General features: G+C 36.5%; 2 protein-coding genes across 1 annotated transcript in view; one reads left to right on the top strand and one right to left on the bottom strand.

Moving 5' to 3' along the window:
- The window catches only part of LOC131409892 (phosphatidylinositol 3,4,5-trisphosphate 3-phosphatase TPTE2-like), a 222,171-nt gene that overhangs the window by 146,042 nt on the left and 61,141 nt on the right, over positions 1–14,988 (bottom strand).
- LOC131409887 (proline and serine-rich protein 1-like) overlaps positions 1,581–14,988 on the top strand; it is a 28,135-nt gene continuing 14,727 nt past the window's right edge. Inside the window, exons 1-7 of the mRNA XM_058547637.1 lie at positions 1,581–1,739; positions 4,829–4,894; positions 6,738–6,806; positions 9,349–9,443; positions 10,450–10,543; positions 12,416–12,526; positions 14,582–14,665. Coding sequence (XP_058403620.1) covers positions 1,695–1,739; positions 4,829–4,894; positions 6,738–6,806; positions 9,349–9,443; positions 10,450–10,543; positions 12,416–12,526; positions 14,582–14,665 — 564 coding nt within the window. The 5' untranslated portion in view covers positions 1,581–1,694. The remainder of the gene's footprint in view (positions 1,740–4,828; positions 4,895–6,737; positions 6,807–9,348; positions 9,444–10,449; positions 10,544–12,415; positions 12,527–14,581; positions 14,666–14,988) is intronic.

Genomic DNA, 14,988 nt, shown 5'->3' with positions numbered 1-14,988 from the left:
AGATATTGATGACAATCTCATTTTCTTGTTTTTAATTTGAGAGGAAGATTACAAGTTTTCTTCTGAGTTTACATAATTCTATCAAAATGATCAGGAAGAGAAAGGAAGACAGGGTCAGCTAGGGTATTGTTATGGGTTGAACTGTGTCCCCTCCAAACTCATAGGTTGAAGACCTAACCCCCAGGACCTGAGAATGTGACCTTATTTGGTGATAGGGTCTTTACAGAAGTAATCACGCAAAAATGAAGCCATTAGGGTGGGCTCTAATTCAATATAACTGGTGTCCTTATAACAAGGGGAAATTTGGACACAGAGACACACATAGAAGATGATGTAAAGACACATAGGGAGGGGGCTGGCCCAGTGGCACAAGCAGTTGGGTGCGCACGCTCTGCTGGGGTGGCCCGGCATTTGCCAGTTTGGATCCCGGGTGCGCACTGACACACCGCTTGTCAAGCCATGATGTGGCGGCATCCCATATAAAGTAGAGGAAGGTGGGCATGGATGTTAGCCCAGGGCCGGTCTTTCTCAGCAAAAAGAGGAGGATTGGCAGATGTTAGTTCAGGGCCAATCTTCCTCACACACACACACACAAAAAAGACACACAGGGAGAAGATGGCCTTCTACAAGCCAAAGAAAGAGGCTTGGAACAGATCCTTCCCTCACAGCTCTCAGAAGGAACCAACCCTGCTGACACCTTGATCATGGACTCCACCATCCAGAATTGTGAAAACAAGAAATTTCTGAGTCTGTAGTACTTAGTTATGGCAGCCTTAGCAAACTAATACAGGTATATAAATCATAGTTTATCATTTTACTAACAGTTATATAAACTCTAGCTCATCATTTTACTTATCATTGTAAATTAACAAACACTCACAATCTGAGATGGAATCATTTATGGACACTGTGGCTTTGCAGGGCTCGCCGAGGGCAGCATTCATTGTCATACGAAGCACCAGTTCAAATTTCTCAATTCCTTCCAGCACTGGTTGTCCAAGATCATCCAGAATGGTAACACGAACAGTCTGCATGTTGACTCCAGGTGCAAAATCTAAATTACGACTGATTCCCACATAGTCTGTTCCAGCTATGACAGTAGCAAAAGAATTATTCAATTGGGGATTGACTAAATTTGAACAAAATTATGAAAAGCAAATTATGTAGATTTATTTATACTTATTTAAAAAAATAAAGGCCAGCGTAACATTACAGAAAAGTATATTTAATGAAATGCAAAAGATTAGTATCTACATTAGTTATTGAGATAGTAGATCAACGATCATGTTCTGATCTTTGTTTTATCTATGTCTAACTATTTTAGCTTTAGTTATTTTAGCTTTCTGTCTTATAGTTCTTCCGTCTTTATTCTGGAATTCTCAAATAGAGCTAATAAAAATCAGGTCTAAAATAATCAGCCTATCAATCAAATATATGATTATCATAAATTGTATATAAAATATATATGTTTAAATTTTGTTAACATTAGTTAAATATCTATATTTTTACAGTTAAATATCTATATGTTTTCTATATTTTTTGGAGCCACTGCGGAACATCCTATTTAGGTGTGTTTAAAGCACACCTAGTTAAAGTAACACATTTCAGATACAAGTTTTTGTCCCACAAGCTCCACCCACACTTGCCCCAGGCAAAGAGGGCAATCCTTGATTCTCAAAGAGATAGTAATCAAGATGGACAAAAAGTCCTTTGAAACGGTGCTGGATGAAATTAGAAAGGTAATTACACTTAATTCCTTAAGTCGTATGCGCTACGAATTCTCATAGTTTATTCTCTTTGAGGGACTGCGTGCAGATTGTGCAAAATACGGGTTTAAGGATTGCAAAATTCGTTGGAATTTCAACGTATAATGTAGGAGTTAATATCTTGATACGTTTCAAGATACAAATAGAAATTAAATTAACGCTAAAGTTCTTGAGAGTCAGTGCGGTATTGTGGAAATTATATTCAGAGTCCTCGGTTCCGGAGCCGGCTCTACAAATCTTTAATAGCTCTGTCCTTTTGGATAAGTGATTTAATATTTCTGAACCGATTTCCTCATCTTTCAATAATGTAAGAGTGACTGAAAACTAGAGACAATACGTACGTAGAAAGTTTCTTGAAGAGTAATTATTATTGGAACAGATTTTTCAAATCTGTGAATAGGCAGACGATATTTGTTGTCTGGGCCGGACAAAATTAGCGTCCTGAGGAAAAGTGTGGCATTAAGTTTAAAGCTCTTAGGAATGAGCTTCAATAACTTGAATTTCAAAACTTTTTTGCTTCCTGCTTTCCTAGTTTTTGGTTCTTTTTGAGGCTATATTGTATGTAGCCTACCTCCCACAGTGAACCGGACAGCAAAAAAATTTAGCCTTGAGATAAATGTACCTTAAGCTAATGAGCTAAATGTAGTCTTGAGCCTAGCAGTACCTCTAGCACAAAGATAGAGAGTTTACCGAATTAGGAGGGGAAGGATTTACTGTACCATCCTTATGCTAATACAGGGTCCTTTGCTTAGAACTTCCAGGTAATTATCTCGCTATTTCCATACCTTTAGAACCCTTGACTGACACAGAAAGATTTGTTACCTTGTGCTCGGTGCTTATTATGTGTTTCAGCTCATGAAATTATTAATAAAATTGCCTGTGGACATGTTTTTCTTCACAATAAATGATTAATTTATAATAAAGCAAAATGTTTTTCTTCATCCTTTATAAAGCTTCTTTTCTTTTTCAAATTCGTATGTTAGGTTAAAATTTACGTATTTGACCATATTGAATGTTCTCTTTTGAATGAAACTCCTGCTTCTGCAAACCCAATTTGTCCAATTAAGATTTGCAATAAAATGTCAGCTTGCTAACTATATATTTAGAATTTGCCACAATTTGTTAACGAGCTGGTATATAATTGCTGTTTATAAGAAAATAGTTTGTGCGTTTAGGTAGACCGGAGTTCTACTTTTGGAAGCTATGGAGTGTCAGTTTGCATATATTCTCCCTTCCAAGCTGTGAAAAGATCACATCGTAAATGCTAATAAGGGGAACAGGAAATTTTCCAGAGATGAAAATCATATTCATATGAGATACCAACTTAATTCCTTATTTCTGTTCTGCAGTCAAAATGTCTTTTGCTGTTTATGCCAAATAATTAGATGCATCAACATTGTCTTAGTTTATTAAAATGGGATAAAAATATAGGCATATTTAAATATGAGAATTATTGGTTTTTTAAAAATTGCTCTCAGACTTTGTGAATGTAAGTCAGTTTAAAGCATGTAATCTCTTTCTGCATGTCACCATAGGTCTATAGATAATAGTGGCTGTCTGTCACTACTGTCATTTCAACCAAAGGCATGTAAGAAGATACTAGGAAAAGACATAGGAAGGGGGAAGAAAGGGGAAAAGACAGTGTTGAATTTGCTTTTCAAAAAGGAGGTAATTATAATAATAACCGGTAATTGTTGAGCACTTACTGTGTGTGCCTGTTGTAAGCACTTTCTCCCCGTGTTACTGATTGATCCTCCCGACAACCCATGAGGTGTAGGTACTATATTCGTTTTACAGATGGCAAACCTGCTCTCTGTGAGGTTAACTAGTCAGCTCAAGGATACCCAGCTGGTAAGTATTCACACTCACGCAGTCTGACTTCAGAGTGCCGTGCTGGTGTGCCTGGGGACAAGGCACAACAGCACAGCTGGGCCTCTCAGGCGTTGATGGAAGAATTGAGGCATGACTTGGCATCAACACAATCTAGGATCTGGTCCAGAAACTTGCTTTTGACTGTTTCCAATAATGATAATGATAAACTCCCAAGAGTACCTTATCCAGAATGCCATTTCCCCCCCTTTTTCAGTGACAATTAGACTACTGAGCACCCTGGATGTGTTTCTCAGTTGACTGGTCACTGTATTTTCCCCTAGCAGAATGATAGATGTGGAAAGTACAATTATCATTGTTTTGTAGTAAAAGAAAAGGGATTAGTTGATTATTAATGATTAGTAGTTACCAAATCATGACAGTCTGGTGTTTCCATCTCAAAGCTCGGCAAATAGTTGCAAGGAGAGCATATGTGATTTCAGTCATCTCTACATAGTGCTGGGTCAAGGCCTCCGAACTCCCTGAACTTCCCATTGATGAATATCCTGTAAGGAAAGGAACCATCCTTTACTGAATACGTATAATGTGTCAGATCTATTGACTCTTAATCCTCACAGTAACTCTGGGGTGGGTAGTGAATGGTATTCCCTTTTAGGTGAGGAGGCTGTCAGGATATAAAATGCCTCTCAAGGGCCACAGTGCCAGTTAGCAGCAGGCACACAGATTGAATTCAGGCCGCTCTGGCTCCTTGGGTTCTCATATCCCTGTGGAAGTGCTGAGAGCCTCGACTAGACCATGTTTTATTTATGTTTCTCTACCACTTAGCACATAATAGGTGCTCAGTAAATAATTGTGTGATGAATGAGTAATGTCTGATACATTTAATTTTAAAAATGACAATTTGGTTTAATTTGGGATGTTCTGAAACGCAAATTACCTTTACAGGAATTCTATATGTAATTTCTATTAATGTCAAATCTTATTACAGTTCTATTCCCTTTCTCTTTAGAAGTGAGTAGAGAGACTGAGGAGGTTTTCCTGCTATCTCAGCGTGTCCCTTAGAGCATGGAACCTAGAAAGGTAGAATGTCCTGTCACCACAGTGACTTTAGCTGCCCCTTGGTGCCGGGGCTGTAGAAGGTCCACCACTGTTTGAGTTTCTTCAGTAGTTCTGGTATATGCATACAACTGCTCTGCTTATGTGTATTAATGCTGTTTTTCTATGTTTTTTAGGCTGTTTTGACGGAGTACAAGTTAAAAGCAATCGAATATGTGCATGGATATTTTTCTAGTGAACAGGTATTCTTCTATTTGTTTAAGCAAAAATGTTTTTTTTGATACCGGTGTTCTGGTTAATGTCTGTTGACTGGCTGGTCAAGTTCAGAATTGCTTTTACTTTGTTGCTGTATTTGTTTAGGAACTTTAGAAACTTTCTGTTTGGGTAGAAAACTACAGAATTTATAGTTTGGGTATTTTATAAACGTACCTGCTATCACCACAATATCATATACTAACATGATTTTAAAAATGTCTAAAAAAAGCAGTTCAAAGTGTTTGTCATTCTGGATACACGATCATAAATTTATAAACTTCTAATGGTAAACGTACCCAAACTTGTACAGTATTTATAAAGTCAGTAATTGCAAAATTCAATACATATTATAAAAGAAAAGTTGAACAAATGGTGAAATATGTTCTTATATGAAGCCACTAAGTAAAAATTTTGGCAATAGGCAAAAAAAACAATGTCTAATAAGTAGTTTCTGTAACTGGCAGAAGACTGATGTTTTAAGCATGGTAGTTTAGTCATAACTTTCACCCAACTGTAGGGGAAGTTTGCTAATTTTGAAAAATATGAATGCATGCGCACACACAGAAACACACACACAGAGGCCAGATTTCTGAGGGACACTTCGAAAATACTTGATAGAGAAATAGGGCAGAAATAGAAATGCACATCTGTAGAACAGTTCTGGGAAAGGGTAGGGTAGACAATGGATGAATCTGTAGATTGAGTTAGTAAATGCTTCAACTTTTCTCTGTTTCTCAAGAGTTTCAAAACTTGAAGCTTGAATAACATTAAGCCTGTTGAAGTTCTGCCTACTAAATTGCTAAAAGCTACTTGATGATTTGCATGTGTTGGTGTCTATTTAATGAGTGTTTTTCAGCTGTCCCATTACTTTTCAAAAATTATATATTATTTTTATATATAATTCAAAATAATATATATTATATATTAAAATACTAAATTATATTACTTACTGTATTGCTATACTAGATTTTTCTTCCTATACAGACGTGATAGTTGGTAAAGTTTTGTGGTTGGTAAAGTGCCAGGTAGCATTTACTATATAGTAAAACATTATTCTCATAAAACTAAGGATATACAGTCTTACCAAATTATCTAGAAAGTACGCATAATACTTGTTTGCTAATTATGTATCTCTTTATAAGGAGTAAAAAGTATTTTTACTCTTTTTCACATACCATTCCAGTTTCTAGCATTAACCTTGCCTTGTAGAATAATTGAAACCTTAACAAATTTTTCAGGAACTCACAGTAAAGTAATTCATTAGCCCAGATTTATCACCCTCTCTTCTTGTGTCATTTTTTTTTTTTTCCTTTTGGAGTGTCCTTGGAGGCAGTGATTGATTAAAACTGTCACTCTCCACTAAATGTTTTAAGTTTTCCATTCATAATATATCTTTATATTCCTACGCTGACATTGTATCTCCATCTAGTACTTTTGCAACCTTCCTTTTCTCTAGGTGCTTTCTTTTTCTTGTATACCTTTTACTTTCCTTCGTTTCTAGACCAGCGATGTCCAAGACTTCGTGATGATGGAAGTGTTCTCTGTCTGCGCTGTCCATTATCATAGCTACCAGCTTCCTATGGCTACTGAGCACTTAAAATGTGGCTTGTGCCAGTGAGGAACTGAATTTTTTATTTGACTTGATTTCCATTGATGTAGCTGCAGGTGGCTACTCTATTAGCACAGTCTAGACTCTGGTGCCATGTTTGTCCCTCATCATCTGGGCCCAGGCAGCACATTTTGAATAGTAATTCAAAGTACTGAAGTAAATCTTGTAGGAATGTTTGCGAACACATTGCCATTATAAGTAACTTAGTTCCTTGCTTACAGGTGGTTGATTTATTGAGATATTTCTCCTGGGCTGAGCCTCAGTTGAAGGCAATGAAGGCATTACAGCATGTAAGTAACTTTATTTTTCCTTAGAATATAGAATTTAAGTATTTTTAATTCTCCCCTAGTTTTCTATAATTCATCTCAAGTTGTAATTTGTTTGCATTAGAAAAACTGGCCCTAAATTTCATTATACTTTTATTATTCAAAAAAACTGTTAAAAAATTAAAACTTGCCAAACTGTAGATTTAAATTGTATGTATATAATACTATTAAATTGTATACCAGTAAGTAATGTCTGATATATTTAATCTTAAAAATGACAATTTGGTTGAATTTGGGATGTTCTGAAACTCTAATTACCTTTACAGGAATTCTATATGCAATTTCTATTAATGTCAAATCCTATCTATTGCAATTCTATTCCTTTTCTCTGTAGGAGTGAGTAGGGAGGCCAAGGAGGTTTTCCTCTGTCTCAGTATATCCCTTACAGCATAGAACCTGGAAAGGTAGAATGTCACGTCACCACAGGACTAATTGGCAGATTGAAGGAGAAAGTATAGGCGAGCAAAACATAGGGTTTGGATTCTTAAGTGTTTTTATGCACTTCCTTTTATTTTTGGATGTCTTCATCTTGTATTTGTATTATATTGTATTTAGTCTTAGAAGAAGAGTCAGGCAGGTTTATACTTTCATTCTTTAGACCAACACTGTCCAAATGACCTTTCAGCAATGTTGGAAGTGTTTTATACCTGCACTATCCCATACGGTAACCATTGGCTACCTGTGGCTTTTGAGCACTTAAAATATGTCTAGTCTGCCTGAGGAACTGTATTTGTAATTTTATTTAATTTTAATTCAAACAGGCACATGTGCCTAGTGGCTGCTATATGGACAGCACAGTGCTAGAGCCTAGATTAACAGACATCTAAGTCAAATAGGAAGATTTTCCTCAGAGTGTCAGGCATGGATAGCTGTAAGGGAATCTGCAGATCCTTAACTTCCTGAACTGATTTGCCTAAGAAAATGTCTGGATCTGTTGGTGCTCTCCTCTTTAACAATTGCTTTTTTTCTACTCTACCAAAAAAAAAAAGAGTTATCTCTCCCATCCACCCACAACCTGAGGGTGAAAATCTTTTGCCAAAGATCAAAGAGATAGTGCAGTCTCCTGAGAGGGAGAGCAAAGCAGAGAGCTTCTGTAAGAAATACTGATGGGGACCTTGCCTCGTTTTATCAAGACAGCAATCTCATGACTAAGCTCTGAGACCTGCTCCTCTGTCCACTTACTTTGGAATTAAAATTCAGAGATGAGAAGGCCAGCGCAGGCACAACTTAATGCGTTTATTTGAATTAAGTTAAATTTGAGCTTTTCTGACAAAGTAAGTCTGATTTGATTGATTGTTTTCACACTCTGAAGACTGACTTTGACAATTAGGTTACAAAGTAGACATTTTCATAAATTAAATGAGCTAAATCAGTATTTCTGAGGTTTTTGCAAATATATAATAAACTTTATTATATAAGGAAATCAATCTTTTGCGAATATTTAAACTTCTGGTAAAATTTTTAGATGCCAATTTAAAAACATGGAAGGGGTATATAGTTTTACCACTTCTTTTCGTGGTACGTGAGTACAAGTGTTTGGGAACCACTGTTCCAAATTTTAGGAATCTATTGGCTGTTGATTCTAACTGATCTTCTTACAGTGACTTTCCTTTTGAATTTCCTCTACTGTTAACATAAATCTATAAATTGGCCAAATCTTCTACCTGCTCTTCAAAGATACATGTACCCTAGTTGAATAAATTATGTAACATTCCCCACAATCTTGGAGTGTCACAGTGCACATTAACATAAGACTCTTAAAGTTCTGCAGTAAAGAAACCTGTTTAACCCATCTTTCCCCTAATTGACGTGACTGTAGTACCCCTTTTTAGTAACACTATTCACCATGGATCTCACTTGGGGAAGTGCTGATTGTGGCTTACCTAGCATTCTAACTGAGGAATGTAATTTTTCCTAACTTCTCAAGCAGTGTATCTCCCATATTTGTAAGTATCCACTTTTTATATAACCTTTCTGAGAAAAGTAGTATATGTAAATTTTTTTTCCTATAAATGAACACATTGAGAAATGTGGATTAAAAAGAGCACATAGGAGAACTTAGATCTTCAGTTGAAATAGTTATTGAAAAAGCCTAAGTTTAATTCACTTAGTTTTTTGGGTTTTTTTGAGGAAGATCAGCTCTGAGCTAACATCTGCCAATCCTCCTCTTTTTGCTGAGGAAGACTGGCCCTGGGCTAACATCCATGCCCATCTTCCTCCACTTTATATGGGACACCGCCACAGCATGGCTTGCCAAGCGGTACGTCAGTGCGTGCCTGGGATCTGAACTGGCGAACCCCGGGCCGCCGCAGCAGAGCACACGTGCTTAACCGCTTGCGCCACTGGGCTGACCCCTTCACATAGTTTTTAGAGCTTACTTTTGAGTAAACAGTTTTCACCTCAAATATTTATATTAAGAACATTTAACTATACTTCCCCTAAAAAAGGCAATTTCTGGCATGAAAATTTCTCAGGTTGAAAATAAAATTATTTTTTATATTAATAGAAAATGGTGGCTGTTCACCCAGCAGAAGTGGTCAATATACTCAATTGTTTCACCTTCAGTAAAGACAAACTAGTTGCTCTTGAACTGTTAGCTTCGTAAGTATTTTTTTCTTTTTACTTTATTAGAGAAAATTTGAAAGACTTTTTAAATGTCTTTTAACTCATTAGTGTGTGTTAATGTGTTAGAATTATATTAGTGAATGGAACTCTAATAAAATCTACGAAAGCATAGACCTAAATTCTTATATCTAAATATCTAGTGTACTTATTACACATGGTTATAACTTACAAAATAAGGGGGCTTATCAAAAGTATTTGTTTTGATTTGTCTGCATTTCAGTGACTTGCTTTTACCTTACTACTCTGAATGACTTGAAAGGCTCATTGATAAGGCCCTAGGACTTACAGTTAGACGGGTTCTGCCACATTCTGACAACATATTTTTTGGTTTAATATGTACTTATTGTTTCTAGGCCTTATTTTCCTCAGTCATAAAAATGAAGATCTCACCTATTTAGTAGGGTATGTGAACTTTAAATACTGTAAGATAGGTGTAAGCATCCCTCACAGCATCTGATAAGTGACTGTAATGAATGTAAGCTCAAAGAGAAAAGGAATCTGCTCTTCTGCGGAATGAAAGAGTCTATAAGTTGCCGTTTATTTATAGCACATGCATTTTTAAGTCTCTTATATATTTACAGATGTCCACAAAAACACAAAATTAAAATAAAGATAAAACTTCATTTTTAGATCAGCCATGATTTTTCTGCATTTAACACCTGGTTGGTTCTATTGCCATAGCTCTCCTAACACTCACTGAGAGGGTATATTTTCAAGAATGTCAAAATAGTGATTTTTATTTATAGTATTACTTTTGTTGCTTTCAGGTAACCAGATAAACCTCAGTTCAGTTATTATATTTACCATCTTTATGTAAACATGTTATTTACATTCACCAATTAAAAGGAAATAATCACAGTTTTCTCCCTGTGTCATGGGGAAAAGCTTACTCAGATATATTTGTGTGGGAAACCAAGGTTGTTGGCCTCTGTATGTGTGTCCAGATTCTTAAATGAAAAGCTGAATTTTATTTCCTTGGTAGAAACATTGTTGACGCCCAGAATGCTCGTCCCATTGAAGATTTATTCAGGATCAATATGTCTGAGAAGAAACGATGCAAGAGAGTACTTGAACAGGTAATTTTCTCAAGATTGCTGTATAAATGGTACATTGGTTTTTCTGAATGTTGATGAAGAAAAAAGTACCAGTCTCACTCCTATGTTAACTTTGATGAATAACCTGACTGCTGTTATGCGATGGGTTCAGAATGACATCCCTGCAGTCTGTGGAGGAGAAACAGCTGAGTGAAGGGGATGCTGGAGGATGAAGAGATGGCTTGAGAGTGAGAGGCTGATTGGCCCCTCAGCTTGAGCCTCATGGGGTATTTATTCTCAGTCCCTCAGTAACTTTGCCCAGGCTCCAAGCTTTTGTCTTTAATTTTATGTATTTAGGAATGTTTTAAATTTGCTTTGTCATCAGGCTTATGTTAATCAAATTCCTAAGAGATGAATAATAAAGCAAAATTCTAGTTTATTAATTTAAAATTTCTAAGAGTGAGAGAAATAGTCCTTGTCAAGCCTAGAAAATTTGATTTGTCATCTAAGGTAGTTATTTCTCAGAACTGTTATGGCTAGAAACTGAATTAGTAATTAGAAACCTGCTTGAGGAGACACAGACTGCTTTCTGCAGCCCAATCATATTTAATCCTTACACCCTCCCCTCAGCTCAGGGAGAGGAGAAAACTTTGCCTCAGTCATAAGTTACTGTAGCAGAAGCAAGATCTGAGCCCAAGTTTCTTTGCTTTAGTAACTTCATCATTGGTTTTCTTGACTAAATTCTTTAAGGCATCATGCATTTACTGCTGTGGTTTTCTTCCTTATAAAGTATTCTGATCATGTCACTTTCTTTCTCAGAAATAATCTAGGCCTGAGTGTTCTGTGGAATAGGCCCTTTGGTCAATGTATATTAGTAGAACTTTTCTGGGAGGTAAACTTGAAGAGCCTTTAAAATGTTCATACGTTTTGACCCAAATATTCTATTTCTAGGAATTTATTCTAAGGAAATAAATAGAAATATACAAATACGTATATATGGGCATTCACCATGGTGCTATTTATAATAGCCAAAAATTGAGAAGATTTTTAGTGTTGGAGTGTTTAGTAGGGGCCTGGATAGTATAGCTAATTATATGTGTTGTGAATCAATTTATAAAACCAATATACCTCTATAACATCATACATACTTGTAAAATATAGCTACGTATACATAACTTGATATTCCTATAATACAATATAGATCTATTGGAATACATGTCACCTAATATAGTGTTTTTCATTCACTGAATAAATACTTATTGAGCACTAACTCGGTATGTGTTAGACACTATTTTAGAAGCTGGGGATGCAGTAATGAACAAGCTGGGCCACACTCCGTCCCTCAGTGCATCTCATCATCGTGTAATATTATGTTGAACACTGTGTACCCGAATAACTCTTGCTTTTTCAACAGCACAGCTCTTTGGACATCCAAGGTCCCATGTTATTTGTTTGTTTGTATTTTTTCCACTAAATTATAAAATTCTTGAGAGTGGAGACCATGTCTCTTTGGTCTCTGTGCTCTTTTTGCCTTGCCCGTAACATGAGTCTTGGTGTTTGTAGAGTTGGATAATGTTCTTTTCTGGTCGTCAGAGAAATGGGACGTATTAAATAGTAAATGGACTTTTTTGCACACAATTTACAAAATCTGTTTTGAAGATATCTTTGTATAGGAGTCTATTAATTGTGACATTAAAAACATTATGTTACCATTTTGATAATTTCGTTTAAATAAAGTGATTTTACTTACTAATTTTGGTCATATTCACCACTGTAAATGCTGATGGATGGATGAACAGATTGAATGTGATGCTATTAATTCATGTTTTTTCAGCCGGGCTTCCCAATATCCAGAGTACTTAACTTTATGAGTTTATTTGATTTTTTAGCCACCTCTTCTTTTTTATGTTACAGGCTTTCAAGGGGGGCTGCAAAGCTCCTCATGCTATGATCTCTTCTTGTGGAACAATCCCAGGAAATCCATATCCCAAAGGAAGACCTAGTCGCATAAATGGAATTTTCCCAGCAAGCATGCTTTTATGGCTTACGTATGAAACTTCTTGTGGTTAAATATGAAATTTAGCATAGTTATGATATTTAAAGAAAATGCCAGTTGATGGTGCTTCTACAAAGGAAAGGAATTTTATGTCAGCAACTTAATTCATAGATTCACCACTGATTGAAAGTTCATATGTAAACTACATTGAAGTATTTGTGTAAAATGTACAGAACAAGCCAAACATAAAAGAGGATGATTTCGTTTTGTTTTGTTTTTCCAAGTATTTTAGAAGCAGTGATTTACATTTAATAAAGGAGCATTTCTCAAATTCTCAGTATTCCTCAGTTTCACAGTTAAGTGTGTTTGGGAAACTGCATGCAATGTTTTCTTCCTGGAGAATCACGTTGCATAATAAAGGCTCTGAGAAGTCCCATAAGAAAGAAAACTTCTTTTTGTATCATCCAGTGTACTTCAGACTTCTTTGCAAAATAACTTTTGCAAAGAACGATATATTTTTATTGCGGTGTAGCAAATAACCTTAAAACCTAGTGGATTAAAACAATAAACGTTTATTGTCTTGTACAGTTCCTGTGAGTCAGGAATCTGAGAGTGGCTTAGCTTGGTTCTGGCTCAGGGTTTCTCATGAGGCTGCAGTCATCGGAAGGCTTGATTGAAGCTCAGGACTATGCTTCCAAGGTGGCTCACTTACATGCCTAGCAAGTTAATGTTGGTTCTTGGCAGGAGGTCTGTGTTCCTCACCGTAAGCACTTTTCCATAGTGCTGCTTGAGTACCTCATGATATGACAGCTGACTTCCACCAGAGCAAATAATCCAGGAGAAGGCAAGTGGAAACTGTTGTCTCTTGTGACTTAGCCTTGAAGGTTAAATGCCATCATTTCTGGAATATCCTATTTGTTGCACAGGTCAGCCCTATTCATTCTGGAAGGGAACTGTATAAGGACATTTAGGAGATGAGGCTCACTGGGGACCATCTTGGAAGTTGGCTTCCATACTAGTATGTACCGTTAAGGGACTCACATTATTAGGGGGACACTTTGTAATAGTCTGTCACCTTATTCTGATCTGTTAATTATAGCAGTCTTGAATGAGGTCTCATTTGCCCTTGTATAATATAAACTATCAAACTTAATACTTATAAAGAACACCATTTTTTATCTATTCTCAACTGTAATACAGATACTCTTTTTGATTCTCTGAGTATTATACATACTGTAGCATTGGAAGTCTATTTCTGGTTGCTCCTCTTGTGGAGGGAAAAACATTAGAACATACCTTGTCCTGCCCTTCTGTCATCCCCATGTGTACAGTGTGTGTGTTACCAAACCAAGTGGGCTCACCTCCTGGTGAGTTAAATAAGACTGCACCAGTGGAAGTTGTCTCACAAAGCAAAGTGTATTTGCAGCAAATAGGAGGAGATGAGGAACCATTTCCAAAGTCATGGTGTCCCCGAACAAAGGGAAGCAGGAACTTTTATTTCTATTGAGGAATGCATATTCAAAAGCGAGAGGCGGGGTATTCGCTTGCACAGGCTCAGCTGGAGAACATGCTTCCACATAATAAGGCCTAAGCTTCTCCTGGAGAGATCTTTTTGTTAAAAATAAGGCAAAAGTCATAGGCATGGCTCTTGTGGTGAGACCTGGTCAGTTTCAGGATGGCTAGTGATTACATCTCCCTTGAGTTTCTGGCTTGGTCAGTTTCAGGGCTGCTGGTTACATCTGCTTAACATACAAAAGGAAAAGAAATAACTTGGAAAAACAGTTAATTGCTTCCAAACCCACCTTGGAGTCTCTGGAGGCCCCTAGTCAGTGACATGTTTATTTCTGAGTGCTTCTGTACATGTTAGGATGGGTCTGCGCCAGAGGAGAGTTCCTCAGCCCTTATCAGAGTCGTGCAGCCAGAGCAGGATTGGGTCTGGAATCCAAGTCCTTAAACTCCTACCAGGTTAAGTATATTTTGTTCAATATAATACAGTGAGGAGTTTGTTTGTTTGTTTCTGGTTTGGGGTTTTTTTTAAGTCTCAATTATCTTTCTTTCTTTCTTTTCATTTATTTTTTAAATAGGGAACCCCTTTGAAAAAAGATGGTGAAGAATGTACTAATGAAGGCAAAGGAATAGCTGCACGGATTCTTGGACCATCCAAACCAGTATGTTTAGAAAATAAATCATGAAACAATTCTTAACTCTTACGTGTAGCTTCCTGTCCATTCAAAGTATGAATTCTGTTTTTGTGTTGTGAAGTTCAAAGTATACTAGAAACTCTAGGAGAGTGAATGGTATAGAGAACTACAGTATAATTAGTTAACAGTGTGAAGGGCCCTTCTGAGGTTTAATGTTTTAGTTTAAAGTAAGCCCAGTCAAATTGTTTTTATCTTTTTCTCCAGCCTCATTCAGCTGTCCACTTGGAGGTATGGAGTATGGAGAATTCACTTTAACTAAGGTTGTGTTTTGGTCGAATTAGTATTAGTAT

This window comes from Diceros bicornis, chromosome 9 (assembly GCF_020826845.1).
Source record: "Diceros bicornis minor isolate mBicDic1 chromosome 9, mDicBic1.mat.cur, whole genome shotgun sequence".
Taxonomy (NCBI): domain Eukaryota; kingdom Metazoa; phylum Chordata; class Mammalia; order Perissodactyla; family Rhinocerotidae; genus Diceros; species Diceros bicornis.
The sequence above is the reverse complement of the archived record's forward strand: the minus strand, read 5'-3'. Positions and strand labels throughout refer to the sequence as shown.